General features: G+C 49.1%; 1 protein-coding gene across 1 annotated transcript in view; it reads left to right on the top strand.

Moving 5' to 3' along the window:
- The window catches only part of ADAMTS9 (ADAM metallopeptidase with thrombospondin type 1 motif 9), a gene marked incomplete at its 5' end in the record, with an annotated part of 82,152 nt that extends 65,785 nt beyond the window's left edge, over positions 1 to 16,367 (top strand). Inside the window, 9 exons of the mRNA XM_082004577.1 lie at positions 5,040 to 5,210; positions 6,704 to 6,898; positions 8,889 to 9,021; positions 9,267 to 9,361; positions 9,518 to 9,612; positions 9,707 to 9,840; positions 11,207 to 11,298; positions 13,227 to 13,331; positions 15,487 to 16,367. Of these exons, the coding sequence (XP_081860703.1) occupies positions 5,040 to 5,210; positions 6,704 to 6,898; positions 8,889 to 9,021; positions 9,267 to 9,361; positions 9,518 to 9,612; positions 9,707 to 9,840; positions 11,207 to 11,298; positions 13,227 to 13,331; positions 15,487 to 15,576 (1,110 nt within the window). The 3' untranslated portion in view covers positions 15,577 to 16,367. The remainder of the gene's footprint in view (positions 1 to 5,039; positions 5,211 to 6,703; positions 6,899 to 8,888; positions 9,022 to 9,266; positions 9,362 to 9,517; positions 9,613 to 9,706; positions 9,841 to 11,206; positions 11,299 to 13,226; positions 13,332 to 15,486) is intronic.
- Between the last annotated feature and the right edge of the window lie 825 nt (positions 16,368 to 17,192).

Below are 17,192 nucleotides of genomic sequence, written 5' to 3' on the forward strand. Positions count from 1 at the left end.
GGAAGAAATTCTTCACTATGAGGATGGTGAGACATTGGAACAGGTTGTCCAGAGAAGTTGTGGATGCCCCATCCCTGGAAGTGTTCAAGGCCAGGTTGGACAGGGCTTTCAGCAACCTGCTCTAGTGGAAGGTGTCCCTGCCCGTGGCAGAGGGGTTGGAACTAGATGATCTTTAAAGTCCCTTCCAACCCAAACCATTCTATGACCATGGGCCCTCCATGGGGATGCAGGGGATGGAGAGGGGCAGAAGACCTGCCCCACCAGGTGCATCAGCCTCCCTACAAAACCATTGCCGGCCCCAGTGACAGGGCAGCAGGGGCTCCATCCTGCACCCTTTGAACCACGAAGATCCCACTGACTTTGGTGGTGCGTGGTCAGAGCCTGACCCTGGTCACCCCGCAGCGCCCAGCTCTGGGATGCAGGAGAAATATTGATCAAGTGGGGGCCCGGCTTTCACTGGCCATCAGGGGGCTTTTATATCGCTCCTGCATGGTCCAGGGGGTCTGGAAGGGGGATGAAGTTGGTCGAGGCCCCTTCCCCTGCAGAGACAGTGTAAAGAGGCCGCAGTGTAAATGCAAAACAGGGCCTCTTGCTCCGGTAACAAAAGATGGGGCGGCACCGCCAGCTTCCTGCTCAAAGTCTTGGTGTTCGCAGACACTTCCAGAGGCTGCCTTTATTGTGTCACTGAAAAAAAAGAAAGAAAAAGGGGAGGAGGATAAGAAAAACAAATTTACTGGTGAGAGAAAAAGCGGCTCACGCATGCATGAGGCTGCGCAACTTTTCTGCTGCGGCAAGAAAAAATTCAAGGTTAAGGCAGCATGTGCTTTCCTCTGCTCTTTCCTCCCCCATGAGCTCGTCCTCAGCTCGTGGCTGCACGGGGCACCCCAGACTGCAGGCAGCTGCCTATGTGGCATTACCTGATACCCCCCTGCCTGGGGTACCTCAGGCTGACGGGGATGGTACAGACAAATTTAGCTTCACCTCCCCAGTCCCGGCGGTGCTGGGAAGTTTTAGTGGGTTTATAATCCTATGTAACACAGCCACGAGTACAAGAGGCCGGAGGGGACCGTGCCCCATTCCCACCTGCCAGCACGCCCAGATGTGATGGGATGCAGCAGGAGGCAAAGCCGAGCTGGGCACACAGTGGTACCCGACGGAAGCATCCCAGCCTGGAAAAGAAACATAGGGAACAGCTGAGGGAGCTCCAGCAAATTCCTTGCAATGAACTTTTGCTTTTACAGAGCCCGTTAAATTTCTTCAGCTAATAAATTTACAGGCTGCAAAGTAGGTCACCAAACAGCATGCAGTTGCAGTCCTTACTCAACGGTGTAATTAGCCCTGAAAAGCCATGGCTCCCACTCAGTCCTTTTGCCCTCTTTATTTTTGCAACTTTCCAAACAGCAGCAAGAGACCCCTGCCTGCCCCTGCCCTGCCAAGCCCTTGGTGGGAGGTGGATGCTGATGTTTTCCTAAGTTTTCCAGGGCTCCCCATTGCATTGGGGAAATTTTTAATGTGTTACAGTGATACTTTTTTTTTCCCCAGGGGAGCTTTGCTAGGGGGGTGGGCTGGAAGTTTCCTTACCCATAAATAACCATTAATAGAAACGTACAGGAGATGCCCAATGTGAGCTTGCCCGGTGGCTGACTCTGAGCAGTTCTTTCTGAGCATTTCTTACTTTGTTCTGATGTACCCAGTGAAAAAAAAGTAATAGCACCTCCTCCCCAGACCTAACTACTGGCCACACGTTAGTTGTAGTGAGGAGGCACAGATTGCATCGGTATTCTCATGCAGTATTCTCTGCAACGGACCCTAACTGACATGAAAGGCAGGATGTAAAATAACATCCCCGTGCTGTCTTGTTCTTGATTTCTTATCGTTAAAGGGAATCTGTTGAGTGGGTTTTTTTACTGTTCCTTTTTGTTGTTGTTGTTGTTTAGAAAAAAGTTGGTCTTGCCAATTAAAAGGAATAGGGGACTTATTGGAAACCGTTTATTACTCTGTTGGTGTATCACCATTAATTAGCTGTTCTCACTGCCCACACCAGGGAGAAGAAAGTCAATAGAAAGGGCCTTGCTAATGTCAAAGTAAACCCCAGAGTAGGATCACAAAGAAAAAGGGAAAATTGGGAGAGAAGGTTTTTGGAGGTTTTTTTAATATGAATCTCTGTAGACAGACAATGCACGGCTCTGGAAGCTGCAATGGAATTCTTGAATCTTTGACATTTGCCATTTGGGGGAAAATCGTGCCATACTTGCCTGATTTGGATTGCAGAGTTACCCAAGGCATGTTTGAAGTGTTCGTGGCGTGGGGTTTTGTTTCATCTTTGTGTCAGATTTTGATTTGGGGGAAAAAAGAAAACAATGAATGCTTTCGCAAAGCAATGCCCTTGGGATTTTTTTAATTATTATTATTACTCTTCTAAAACAGTTGCAGAAGTGCTTGAAATGGTCCTTAATTTGAACTGCCAGGAAAATAGTTCAAAATTTGGGAAATGAGGCAAAAGAGACAAATATTGTCAAATGCCTGACCTGTTTTTCAGCTCTTGCTATTAATGGCTGTTATCCCCCGGCCCTGCAGGTTTATGTGGGATTTAGATCAGTCATGAACATGAGATTTCATACAAAATCTATCACCTTATTAAAAGGAAAAATAACCTTTTCGTGCTAGCTACGCTGTCCACTTTCTATGTGAATAATGTTTTATAACCTTGGGATGGCTGATTGGAACCTCTGCAGTGTTTCTCTTTGATTTGTTTCATGGCCTCACTGTCTTTGAGCCATATTTAATATCTCAGTGGGATTATTTTCATTGCCAGTTATCCCCAAAAATACAAATAATCAAACTTTAATTTACTGATGATGACAAAACGCACAGAGCTGGTTCAGCTTTATTTGGCCATACGACCGTTATTTGCAGGGAAACCCAAAGCAGGCTGGCGTGTGTTTGAGAGTGTCAATCCCTCGTCAGCAACTAATGATCTCAAATGAGGATGGGCTTTTGATGTGATAGCTCTTCACGGCCAACGTCAGAAGACCCATTGATGGCATAGAGATTATTCACACTCCTAAAATTAAGCATGAGCCAATGTACTTTGCAAATTTAGGCTTAAATATACATCAAGGGGAGGAGACAAAATCAGCCTTGTTTCTTCCTACACCTTGCGAGGTGCCTCGTTTGGCTGTCAGCCAGAACGATTCACCCTGCGCTGGTGACCACGTGCTGGGCTGGCGTACACCAGACCGGAGACACCCCATAGCCCTGCTCCCACCGTGCCCGAGAGTCCCTCGTTAGGAGGGAGCAGGAAGGTCGGGGTTCACGCTGCCCCCGAAAGGTGCCGCTCAGGGGAACTACGTGACGATGGAGCGCTCGTGGTGCCTTGTCCGCGTGCAATAACCCCCTTTCAGGTTTTACTTATATAATAGGTAGGTATCGGCGAAGGGCAAGTATAGCACAGTTTGTTTGCTCTCTGGGGAAATGACACTCCAGCAAATTTCTCCAGCCCCTGTAGGATCACTGTGGTTCGGCACAGACCTAGAAGGATCTTCCACTCCGAGGACTTAAAGCAAGGGAGTAAATGAGGTTGAAAGCACACGAAGCCCTGGGGGTCTTTTGTCAGACTGCGGATTTTGCAATGTTGACTGTTGCCTAAGAGTTCCTAAGTTATTCCTTCTGAATAAATGCTGCTTTGTGGGGCTGCCCCTCCTTCCCCGTCCCCCTCCACTTTGCACGGTTACTAAATATTTACGACCAACATGACGTTGCGCTCGCAGCGGCTCTCCCAGTTTGCGGCTCCTGCCACCAACTGATCTGCTTTTTCAAAGTTCTCACATAATTTGCAATCTTGGTTCTGACAGCTAATCACAAAAAACGGGGGCCTGACAGTGCCTGCGTTTCGCAATTAGGTGAACCCACTGAGATCTTGCTAATTGTGGGCCAGCCAGGAGAGCAGGAGCTGCACTGGGGAGGCTGGAAACGATGTTGGGAGGGTGAGACTCTAACTAGATTAAACTGGCACGGTCCTCCGAGCCTAGGTGACTTCAAACGGTGTTTCTGTACCGATAGGGATGGTCTGATTGAACGTTTTATCCTTCTCCTTAGGGAAAGACATTTCCTGCATGTTCCATAAAATGATTATTTTCATGCATTTTTTCTCCTTGTTAATCCAGTTAGTTGAAAGTGTTATAAGTCCATTACAGGCAATAACTTTAAGAAAATACAGTTTTATCCAGACAGCTGCTCTTACGCTGATTTATTTTGTTTCATGTGTGTTTTGTAAGATGCACTCCGAGCCCAGACTCGCTCCCAGGAGCGCAGCCTCACGTCTGGGCCGGTTTTTCCAAGACTAACAGAGAAAGAACCGAGTCCTTAAAGTTTCCAGAAGCCCCGGGAAGCGGCTGTGCTCGGCTAGCAGGCGTTGCTCTTAATACCAGGCTGGGCAGCGTTTAAAAGAGAACAAACGCGTAGGGCCCCTCGGCTGCAGCCATGTGCCCCAGGCTGCGCCGGGCAGAGCGCTGCTGCTCGCCCGCTGGCAGGGACCCCCACGCCAGCCGGGGGTGCGACGGCATGTATTTTGGAAGGAGGGTGGCGGGGTTGTACTGTATGTACGCTGTATGTACTAGGGGCTGAAGTGATGGGGCTTGGCCCCTTTCTTTCCCCCTTGCCCCATCTCCTGACCCGGCGTGCCCACCGCTGCATCTCTTGTTCCCATCACAGCTGAACCCCACATCCCACCCATCCCGATACTTGCTGCCTCGGCTTCTCCTCTCTCCCTACACCTGCAATTTGGCTTGGTACCTCCAGAGGATGGGAGCAATTTGGGATGGGAGCAATTTGTCGCCGGCTGCTCCCGCAGCGCCTGGCACAGCAGGGCTCTGGTCTCAAATTTGCCCCCAGGTGATACCCATGAGAGATGCCAACACGGGGCACAGAGCCATCGGCTCATTCGGGCTGCTGGGAGGAGGGCTCGCTCGCTTTGCGGATGCGGATTAATTTGCCGACATCCCTTGCGGATCGCATGAGCTGTTGTTTCTCGCAAATAGTGCATGAAGACGTGCGGGGAGGCGTCTCGATACCGCAAGGTGGTCTGCATGGATGAGAACAAGCAGGTGCAGAACAGCGGCTACTGCGACGCCAGCAAACGCCCCCCCGAGATCGAGAGCTGCGGGCTGCCGCCCTGCGAGTACGTCTGGATCACTGGCGAGTGGTCGGAGGTGAGTCCCCATCCCCACGCAGGGGCCACGTTGCTTGGCACCGGGCCACGCTCTCCTCCTCTCACCTCCAGCCTCGCTGAGATATTGCAACCCAAATCAACAGTGGCAGGGCAGTGCTGCGTGGTTTAATTACTATTTTTTTGTTTGTTTCTGTGTGCAATTTCCCTGCTGGAGAGAAAGGAGCAGGGCTGTGGGAGAGGGCCAGGATATTAGAGAGTAAATGCCAGCATGCTCAGAGCCCTAGCTAATATCTAGAGGCAATTTTCTTCCAAAGCACATCGTATCCAGCAGACACTCTCTTTGGTTTTGTGTCATTTTATTTCATTTATTTATTTATTTGGTTTTAATTCCCATCCCCTCCTGAGGAGCTCCTCACCCCATGAGGGTCCGGGTGAGCATCCTGGGGGAAAGGCAAGCCTGGATGTGACCGCGGGGACACGTCCCTCCTCGGTACCACCTTTGGCAGGAGTGAGGACCCGGCGTGAGTGAAAGCAGCAGGTTTGCCCTCGCAGATGGGAGAGGGCTCGGCAAGGAAAATAGATGAGTTTGCTTTGCAGCAGGCGCTGTATGCAGGAGGACCCGGGCTAATCTCAGCCTGTTTCCTGCTGCAGCGAGTGAAGGATTACTTTCCACTTGGAGAAACAGCAGAGGGAAATGACAAGGCAGCTGCTGACACAGCACTGATTAAAAAGAAAGAACAAGAAAAGGGAAAAAAGAAAACATGCCGGGGCTGAGGGGGAGGAAAGACAAGCCACCCAAGATAGCACAGGAGGGAGAAACGCGGGGAGATGAGGATTTCTCAGAGCAGCTTGGTCTCCTGGGCAGTTTCCTAAGAGAAATGTTAGGGTGCCTGTGAGGCTGGAGCCCTGGCTGCCCTTGCCCAGGCACCTCTGCCCGCTCCCACCGCCTATGACCCCCCGCGAGCACTCGGGCCCGTGGAGACAAAGAGGTGGGTGAGGGCTCGCAGAGCTGGAGCTCAGCTCTCCCCAGCTCCTGCTCACTCTTTTGGTGAGGAGCACTGTTCGCCTTCTAATTACAAGGAAAACCTTCCCTTTCTTCCACTTGCTTCCAAGTACCTGCAATTCAGAGTCAATCCTGACCATTTGCATTCCCTGTGCATCCCATGGCAAAAAACCAAAAAAACAAAAAAACAAACCCCCAAGTAATAATAGAGGCCTTTCTGAGTTCCCAAGGATCTTCTGCTCCTTTCTTTGCCCTTGAGGAGAGATAACGTGTGCGCAGGAGCCAACCTGGAGTAGGGAGTCCTGGAGCAGCTGTAGGGACAGCACAGGGAGGAACTCGGAGCTCAAAGGCAGTGTCAGGGGCCAGCCTGCTTGTAGCTACTCACACTACTCATGGCTGGCTTAAATAGTTACTACTGATCCCTTGGACCAACTTAATGTGTTAAAAGCTGGCAAGCCTGCTTTTCCTCCCTGTTTCGGGCAGCCTTCCCGAAGTGTGCCGGTGCTAACAGGCGCTCCCTCTGCCCGCAGTGCTCTGTCACGTGTGGGAAGGGATACAGGCAGCGCCTGGTGTCCTGCAGCGAGATTTACACCGGGAAGGACCACTACGAGTACGGGTACCAAAACACGGTCAACTGTCCTGGCACGCAGCCACCCAACATCCAGCCCTGCTACCTCGGGGAGTGCCCCGTCTCGGCGTCCTGGCGTGTCGGCAACTGGGGAAGTGTAAGTTTGGCAAACTTCTTACTTTAAACTAAAAATTTGGAAAAAAATTATTTTTATTTACACCAGGGACACAGTCTGAAGGTTTGGCGGGGGAATGTTTAAGAGCTGCATAAATTAATGCAATGAATACCCTCATGCAGCAGCAATCCCAGTGTGTGTAGGGCTCCATGCTCCAGATCAAACCCCATCGTACGGGGAAGTCCCAGCACCCAAAAGTTGAGCCATGATCTCCATGAAAATTCAGATCTAGCCAAAATTTGTGGCAACGTTGATGGTCATGCTGAACACTTAGTCAGAAGGTGGGGTCATTGCCAGAAAACAAGGGTTTGAAAGCCTTGTGCTATAGGGATTGATGGATAGCTGGCAACTGGGGTTGATCCCATACGGCCATGTGTATGAGCAAGACTTAGTAATCACCAATAGGCCAAAACACTGGTAATTTGAGCCTTAAAAGGACTTTTATTTCCCCCCCCCCCTTCCTTCTTACAAATGCTGGGACAGGGCAGGGGAGAGAACTTAGCCTTTCTGCCAAAGTTATTTGTGTTGAGCCTCTTCTGGGGCCTGAACTACAGGATCAGATTTTAGTTAAGGTGGTAACATTTCACTTCTTTGGGCTCCTGACATTCTTTGAAATGTGGTGTTTCTCCCATAAATTTGATTTATTAACCAAGCTCAGGCATTTGTAGGAATTTGTCAAACTTTTACAAGGCAATGAGGGTCAAGTCAAGCAAAATGTAGTGGAAGTTGTCACAGTAAATGGCAGAGTCATTTGAAACCTAAGTGCTTCCTGCCCCATAGGAAGCTTCAGATCCTCCCTGCGAGTCAGGGCAGAGGACTTACAGCAAAAACCTCAGCCTCAATTAATTGGTATTCTCTCCCAGAATTTCAGTGTAAAATGTCCAACTCTTTAATACAACTTCATGGCCAAGAGTATCCATTTCAAAGAGCAAGACCTTTCTCCTCACTTTGGGCAGCTGAACGTCCCAGTGACTACCAAGTGCCACAACCAGTCTCATCTCTGATTTTCAAAGGGATTTAATGTAAAATACCATCACCTTTGATGGACAAAGAGAGTCCTGCTGAGCTCCTTAGTTAAGTTTCATGGATTTGGACCTGATAAAGAGTGAACGCCAAGTTGCGAATACCATGAGCCATTGAAGACTGTCTCCTTGACGGTGTGCTCCTTTAGACTAATAATTTCTAAACAGATAAGCAGCACCATTTTGTTGGAAGCCTAACCTGGTATCTGTAGAAAGAGCTGATTTTCAGTTCTCAGGTACTGAAAGAACAAGTTGCGGGGGGGGAGCAAGATGCTCCCAACCTCCCATCACCTGTGCTCAGTGGCAGCCAGCGTGGACAAGCTGCTGCTCAGTAGCTCCAGCAACTTGTGCAATTGCAGCCTTAAGGTTGCCCTTGATTTGGGCTATTTGAGGATGACCCAGTTTGAGGATGACCCTAAATCTGTGTTTGCACAGATTTAGCCATTTTTCCAGAGGGCGAGAGGAGAGAAGGTTTGGAGGCTGTGCGTTTTTTGGTGCAATTTGGATAGAAAACAACAAACCATGTCATGTTTGTTCAGAGGCCCCTGTCAGTCCCAAGCAATGTCTCCCAGCCACCAGGAGAGCATTGCTACCGTTCAGGCCTTCTGGTGAACATTGCTGTCTTGTATGTCCTTCCTAGTGTGAAAAATACTTGATTTCACATGAGCACATAGTTCACCTTAACCAATACTGCCTCATCCTGTAAAGTGTTTAAGCGCTAAGCAAAGTTCAGTAGCCTTCGTGAAATAATTAGTGATGATGATAATAGTGAAGGGATTAATAACAAAAGGGATTACTTGTTTGATTAAAATTAAGCCTGTGTTTGAACACTTTGCAGGATTGGGGCCTTTGATGCTATCTCCCGATACAAGGGAAACGAGCTGTCTCTGTTATTCGGGAGCCCAGAAACCCTTGAGATAAAACACAAATCGCTGCCTTCTGTCTTGCAGTGCTCCGTCACCTGTGGAGTTGGAGTCATGCACCGGTCAGTGCAGTGTTTGACGAACGATGACCAGGTCAGCAGCTTGTGCCATGTGGATCTGAAACCCGAAGAGAGGAGGACATGCCACAACGTCCATGACTGTAAGTCTGCTGTTTTGCACCTTCCTTCGCCTTTCTCCCGGCTTGAGCGTCTGTTCCCATCAAACTCCTAGCAATGTGCGGTATTTCCAGGCGTTGGGAGCCATCCAGCTAAGCACTAAGGCACTTCAGGGAGACCTCTTAAAAATAAACAAGGCGTTTTGATGCTTTGGATTCCTCACAGTGTTACAAAAGAAATTTTGATGTACAGTTGCTCAGTGACTACACGTATTTCTGTTTTGTTTCAGGTGAATTACCAAGGAGTTGCAAAGATGTTAAAAATCTCAAAGGTGTCACTGAAGATGGCGAATATTTCCTTCAAGTAAAAGGAAAGACGTTAAAGGTGCAATTCAGCAACAGATTGATCATTAATGCATTTCCCGAAGGTGAAGAGGACCCTGCGTGTGCTCTTCACTTCCGCTCTTGGATTTTCTACCTTCGGTTTTCTTGACCACCCCTTTGCACATGATACCTGACAAAATTCTGGCTTTTCTCTCAGGTCTATTGCTCTGGAATGCTGACTGACAGCCCAAAGGAGTACGTGACCCTTGTACATGGGGACGCAGAGAATTTTTCAGAAGTGTATGGATACAGGTAAGAAATCCCTTAATCCTGAGCTTCACAATATTTTTGCTTTCCATGACAATATTTTCCGGTCATGAGTAGAAGGGGTTTTCTTTTGATTTAGATTGCATAACCCGACTGAATGTCCGTATAACGGGAGCAGACGAGAAGACTGCCAGTGTAGGAAAGATTACACAGCAGCTGGGTTTTCCACCTTCAGCAAAGTAAGGCTGGACCTGAACACTATGCAAATAATAAGTGAGTAAAAACAGGGCCTTGCCATTAAAAAAAAAAAAATGTTTATTTTACACAAATATAGCTGTAACTACAAGCAAGCAGTAGTACTCTAGTGAGCAATATTCCTGAGCTCTCCTGTTAAAGGCTGCTTTACACTTTGAGACTGCAACTTGAGTACATCAGAGATGCTCGTACTATTTCTCTTGTAATATGGGAAAATATTAAGATAGTCACTGGTGCATATGCTGTGCTCCCAGCGGGCCAGTGTATTTTTGGAAGGATTTTGTTTCATTTGGTCTCTTATTTTCAGACTGCTCGGGCAGTAAGCTTAACCAGGGATGTTACAGATGTGTCAGGAGATCCCAGTGCAGGGGACTCTGCTGGGGTCCAGGGTGCTGCACCCTCTGGGCTGGGGTGGAGGAGGCTCTTGGCAGAGTCTGACCATGGGGAAATAACTTGGGTTGAGAGTGATGGAGCTGGGACCGTGGATTTGCAGGGGAGGAGGGGACTGTAGCTGTGCAATATAGGTGATAGCCTGTCTCTTGTCATTCATGGGAGCTGGGAACCATCTTGAGCCTGCAGCATCCCATAGGGTTACAGTTTCGGTCCCCTTGACTCCAGGGATGCTACCAATTTCCAGCAAATGTTTTAAAAATACAAAATATTGCTGGGCATTCATTCAGTAAATAGCAGAGATCAGAATCCTTCCTTGTAAAATGACTCTTTATCTGATACGGCTTTTTTATCACTTAATTTTCAAACCATGAGACCTCCCGCCCTATCAATCTGTAAAAAGCTACTAATAGTCTGTAAAAGCTCCTAGGTGAAGATCACAGAGGAACCACCCTTGGGGAATTTGATACCAGCTCCTTTTGAATTTCAAAAGGAGCTGGGCACCTACCTCTGTCAGGCAGGAGCTATCTCACATCTCCATCTAAATGACTTACTTCAGATCCCTCCAGAGCAAAATACCCCAATTCCCTTTGAAACCCCGATCCCTGGACTGGGGTGGCCAGGAGACAACAGAGATGGTTGTTTGCCTTTGTTTAAAAGGGAGATTTAGGAGGTCCCATGGCCTTCTGAAAGTCATGGGTTCGAGTTTTCTTGTTATTTATACCCAGGCCCTAAATTACCGATGATTACCGAGCTGTGAGCATTGAGCATGTGAGCGTCCTGTTAAATTCAGTGCTCACATACTGGGAGTCACATGTGGGATGGATTGGGGGATTTAATAATAAAAATCCAGCAGATGAGGTCTTGACTCTCAAGATTAATGTATGAAACCAGCTTTAGTGAATTTAAACATTAGCAAAGAGCATGTTTACATTTATTTTGTCTCTCTCCCTGCATCTTTCTTTCCATGTTATTCACCAACTACTCTCCACAGCAACTGATTTACAATTTGCACGGACACATGATGGACGACCTGTTCCTTATGCCACTGCTGGGGACTGCTACAGCGCAGCCAAATGCCCGCAGGTATTTTACGATAGTGTTTCACAGGAATCGGTGCCATTTGTTACGTTCAGGCCCTCTATTAATTACTGCTGATCACATCAGCCCAACTCTAGTGAGCATCACGTCCTCACCTCAGCCGTCGGAAACTTTTCCCTTTGTCCATGCAGAAAGTACTTTCCATTTTCCATGCGGCAAAATGTCAGGTTATTATCAGACCAGCATCGGGACCGGCTGAGGGACATTCCCCGGGGCCTCAGACAGTCAACAGTAAAGGAGAAAAGGAAGAAGAAATAAGCTGTGGGAGAAGGGCTGGGCTTTGCCTGTGTAGTTGAAGGCGGGGGTATCGGCCCGTGGCAGGGCTTGGTGGAAGTGCTGGGCAGGGAGAGCAGTAGTGAGCCAGGCCACCGGGATCCCTGGGACATCTGCATTCCGCAGCCTCAGACCTGCCGAAACTGCTGTTTGCAGAGGTGCGGGAAGATGGCTGAGAGCCCCTCCGGGTGGAGAAGGCAGCAGACGGACTCCCGCCCAGCCAGCTCAGGGAGGAGATGCCCGAGAAGGAGAGGGCATTTGCAGGGCAGGAACAGCTTGGGTTTCTGCTGCAGGACCAACGGACTCCGTCAGTCAGAGGCGGCAGTGGTACCCACTAGCTGCTGCCCCACCATCCCCGTGCCCTGCTGCTTATTTTCACAGCAGCCCAGTGGGACCATCACTCGCTCCACTTTGGGGCTGGGAAAACACTGACAGAAGAGCAGCAGTGCCTGCGCATTGGGGCAAACCCAGCCCGTCCCAGCACCGCCAGCTGCCCGGCCACAAAAGCACAGAGCTGGGCACTGGCCGGGTCGCATCTTCAGTAGCTCCCGGAGGCGACGCAGGAGACCTGGCTCAGTCGCGTGGAAGAAATATGCTTTCCTGAAAGTCTTTAGGAGACTCATTAACGCCATGCACAGGTGGCTTCCTCCGTGTCCCCAGCACATCTAGTTTCTTTGGAGCTGCGGGATGATAGGTGGTATGTTTGGATAGTCCAAGGTACTGGGTAGACCATATTTGCAAAGGGCATTAAGGAGGGAGTCGCAGCAACAGATGGCAGAGGGTAAACCTCTCCATCTCCTTCCCTCCCTACTTCCAGAGCTGACACTTTTCTGCACAGCTCAATGGCTTAGGGATTGACTTCTTACCTCGGGAACGCTCATCAATGTTAATAGCCATCCAGACAATGTGCCCCTTGCAGAAAATCAACATTCCCAAGACAGCAAGTGCCAGGAGCAAAGCTAACAGCCATCTGGTACCACGCGGCCATGCTGTGCTGCGGGTCAGCCTGGGGATGTGGCCACAGGATCTTCCTTGGGTCCAGGCAGGGCTGGGGTGTACCATGGGGGTAAGGGGAAGGCTGGAGCGATCTGCATTGGATGCCGACACAGGCCTTAATTTTCCACCCGTTTTGTGCATTTGGAGATGGGGCAGAATGAAGTGAAGGACATTTTTAAGAAATAAACAAATTAAAGAGTTTTGATTTTACTGAAGTCTGGGGTAAAAAAAAAAAAAAAAAAAAAAGTCCAGTGGAAAATAAGGAAAATAAGGGCAAGTGTGCCCTCTCCAGTTGAGGAGGGAGCAGTGAGAGCGGCTTTAGTGCATCCCTGGGGTACCTTTCCCATCAGCTGCTGGAGCACGTCAGGCTCCGCAGTTTGCCATGGAAAAGCCAAGAATGCCCTCAGCCGGCGAACCGAGAAAAAGCAGGTAAAACCCAAGATAAAGCCCCTCCTTCCCTGCAGCCACCAATGAGGACGACATTCCTAACCCGAGACGTGCTGTGATTTGTACAATATGTGCTAATCACTATCAGAGCGGTGGAAAAAATTGAAAACACTGCAGGCAAGACCCTGTTAGAAAAGTGAGACCGTGACAAAACCACGGCATTTGGCGATAATCAGGCTCATCTGCTTGTTTTTTAGGGTCGCTTCAGCATAGACCTTTACGGGACAGGCCTGTCCTTAATGGGAACGGCAAAGTGGCTCTCGCAGGGGAATTATGCAGTGTCGGAAATTCAAAAATCCCCAGTAAGTTGTAATTTTAATTATGGTTATACCAGCTCATGGTAAGTTTCTAATTGTTGACTTTGGTGGCAACATCTTCTAACTAGAGACTAACAAAACTCTAAGATCTGACATCAGAAATGAAGTGTTGCCCATAATTGGTGGGCAACATCTTCTAACTAGAGACTAACAAAACTCTAAGACCTGACATCAGAAATGAAGTGTTGCCCATAATTGGGGGTTTAACTTGATTTGAGTTACTGCAATTAATTAGTGAGCCTGCTTCACTGTGAAGCTGAAAACACACGTGCTGTGGGGCAGACATATTCTTAATTAGTTGTCTGAGGTGTCCAGCATGGAACGTGCATCACATGGCAGGCAGGACCGGGGCGCATGGTGTCAGGGCTGCAGAGCGGGGCTTGACCTGCCGGAGAGGGTCTGGGTGCCAGGCAAGTGCCTTCAGTAGGAATTGTTCCCAAAACGTGGCTAATAAAGTATAGAGGATGTGGACCTTCCCGGTGGGCTGGTCTGGGTTTATCTCCTTGGGAGACACCCGAGTCAGCCCAGCTCCGGTGGGCTGGGGCTGCCCCACAGCCTGCTGCACCCCGGAGCACCGTCCCCTGAGGCTGCCTGTGGCTCTGCTGAGGACTCCGGGTAAGCCAGGCAGACCTTCAACATCAAGCCACAGCCAAATTTGTACTTAATTTCCCTACCCGTTGACACCTCTGTGTTAACTTCACTGTATGCCTTCACACTGTTGTCCCTGTGTCATGTTCTGAAATTGGAAAAACCCAGGATCACTTTTTTGGATGATGTGAGTCATCCCAATTGCCCCTGTTAAAACTCTCCAAAGGAGGTCACCGTAATCATTTAACAAAAAGCAATTTGCAAAATATCCTCTCCCGTACTGCTTTCAGTCTCCCTGGCTCTGGGGAGCCCCTTGAGCCCATGAGCCTCATCAGTGCTGGGGCTCTTAAAGGAGAATTAAATGCTACTGGTCCTTCCGTGCTGCAGCAAAGCATCCTCCAGTATAGGTCGAAGAGGACCAGCACAGACCCTATACGTTAGTTCCGGCAGGTGCTTCGCTATTCTTCCCTTACAAAAGGAGAAGCCCGGGCAGCCGACTGTGGGGTTGCGGAGAGCAGGCACCATCATGGCTGGCAGAATTAAACCAAACTTTAAAGGACAGGGCGTCTAAGAGACAACTCTTACCTCCATCACACGGTGGCATCTGTCAAGTGCCGTTCCAGGGGCATAATTGCCCGCAGGAGCAGAAGAAATGCAGGCATAGCGAGAAGAGATGATAGCAGCCTGCCGCAATCACAGATCAATAGTGTCAAGGGCAGGATGGAGCTCGTTTAAAAATAAATGCTTTGTGCAAGCTTGTCCTGCACTTCAGTCCAATTTTCTGGTAATTGAGGGTTGAATTCCTCTCAAGGACTGTCTGTCCATGGTAATGACCGAGAGGCGAAAGCATCTGCAGAGGTGGGATAAGGAAGGCTGGATGGAGGTATTAATCTCCTGACTCCAGACTGGAGTTGTACCACAGTTGTTGGGATCTCCTGGAGACTGGGCCAACCCCAGGACCACTCTGTGTCTTCCCTTGTCTCTTCGGGCTGTGGAAATGCGGAGCGGCGGGGACGGCACCTTGGCAAGTGGCATAGCCTCACCCATTGCCTTCCCTCTCCTCTTGGCTCCGGAGCCACTCCAGGCCCTTCCCTTCCAATCGGGCGTTTCTTGGTATTGCCTGCAAACGTCCTTCCTGTCCCTTCACGGGCTCAGGCACAGCTGAGGTGCTGGTATCGTCTAGATGTGGTTTTCCTCTTGCATAGTCCGAGTTTTCCACTCATTACAGTTACTCTGGGGCAAACTGGAGAAAGCAGATACCCTTGAGATATCCCTCCAAATGGCCTTCTCCTTGGTCATCTCTCAACGTAATAAATCAATCCTCCCCTTTCTTATTTGTGTTCACCATCTGACCTGGTAGCACTAAAGGGAATGACATTTGCATATATTTAAATATAGCAGTGACTTCGTAGATTGATTTAGGCATAATTTGTTTCCCTTCCAAGACATTTTCTATTCAAAATCGTGGCTAGAATAACCCAGATCTGGCCCTTTCACAGCGTGGAGTTGCTGAGGCCTTACATGAGATGTTATTTTCTGATTTTGCCTGCAGGATGGTACCAAAGTTGTAGGAAAATGTGGCGGTTACTGTGGGAAGTGTACTCCATCATCTGGAACAGGCCTCGACGTTCAGGTGTTATAGCGATGGTGAGTTCCCAGCTGCTTCTGCACAAGGGGAAATCTTCCCCAAAATGTCCTGAAGGAGCAGATCAGGCCACGCTTCCAAAAGCACTTGCGCGTTGAGTGCATCGGTGACAGGCACCCACCCCACGCAGCGTGCGGGGAGCGGCGGGGTCCTGTGCTCCCAGCCCTCGCTTGCCCCGGTGCCCCTTACAGCCACGGATGGAAACGCGCTTCCCACCTCGCTGGCACCTGCTTTGGCTCCGCTCTCGTGCCCATCTCTCTGGTTACAGGTTTCAGAGGTGAAGACGATGCTCGGACTCTAACGTGCACCTTGTCTGTATTTTCCAGGTTCTCTGAGAGCAGCCAGCGGAGATGAGTCGGATGAAGGATAGCGATGCAATACCTCTGCCTTCCACTTTTTTTATCTGTTTATGTGTGTATATAGATCGCATATTCTTAATGTACAGTATAATATTTATGTTTGGAATTATTTATTTTGATTTAATATTTTTGTACGTAAAATCATTATATTAAGGCTGCTTTTACTATTTTTATTTTTTATTGTTAAATCCTGCAGTCAAACCACTGCATTTTGCATACTCTACATTATATGTAGCATTATGACAAGTGATACTTTATTGTCACTGTATTCAGTTGTTTACTTTCAATCAGTAATTTTCCTTCAGTTATGGGCTGCTTTGGCCCTCTACGGTGCTACACGATCTGCATAGGGGTATTTTTGGCATTTCAATCTGTCTTTATGTAAGGAAAATAGACAAGATGTGCTTAAATTTTATTTTTAGGGATTAGGCCAACAGCACTCAAGGAAAACATGACAATGAATACAGTGCTAGTTGCATTAGCAATCTTTATCTTTTAGGTATGTTTTGAATTTCACATGACCTCTGTGGCCAGTGCTAAAAGCGCTGGTTTGGTGCTAACATGATATTTATTAATGCTCTGTAGTTTTAGTTAATCCAGTGCCTTTATCAGTGAAAAAGGGAAGAAAGCAGAAGAATCGTCAGGTGATTCAAATAAATTAAGATCTACTCCAGCTTTAGGAAAATTCCTGCAGATGGACCCTCAGCTCGAGCCCCTTTTTCATAGGGCTCCGGGGTGAACTCGCTTTTTAAAAAAACCATATATTTGTCTCCTAATTGCATGTGCCACTGTCTTCCTGGCTCCGCCTGGAAGCAGAGCATTAACTCGCCCCAGACGGGCTGGTCGGGCCGTATGTTTCCCCGGGCTGTGCGCTGAGAAGCGCTGCGGTTTCTTACGGACATCGTCACAAAACCCTAACGCGAAGCCGAAGGCAGCCCCGCGGGGTCTGCGGCAGGGGACGGGCACAGCACGCCCAGCCCAGCCGCCCCTGCCTCTCGGCCGGGGGGCTCCGTTGCAGACACCGGCGGCGTGTCCCCGGCTTCCCGCTGGCTCACAGACCATCTGCAAAGGGAGGCTCCGGTGCCGGCTCTGCGCGTTTCGACGAGATCACTCTGTACTTACAGATAACTCTGCCCCCCCAAAAAAACAGGCTGCTTCACGCCTACATCTGTGTTGCTTCGCATCTTCCTGGTGAGGCATCTGCGCTCCTTGCCCATCCGCCATCCCGTGTACAGCCAGACCTTCAGCGTTGGC

Source organism: Phaethon aethereus (assembly GCF_964289735.1).
Source record: "Phaethon aethereus genome assembly, chromosome: 11".
Lineage (NCBI taxonomy): Eukaryota > Metazoa > Chordata > Aves > Phaethontiformes > Phaethontidae > Phaethon > Phaethon aethereus.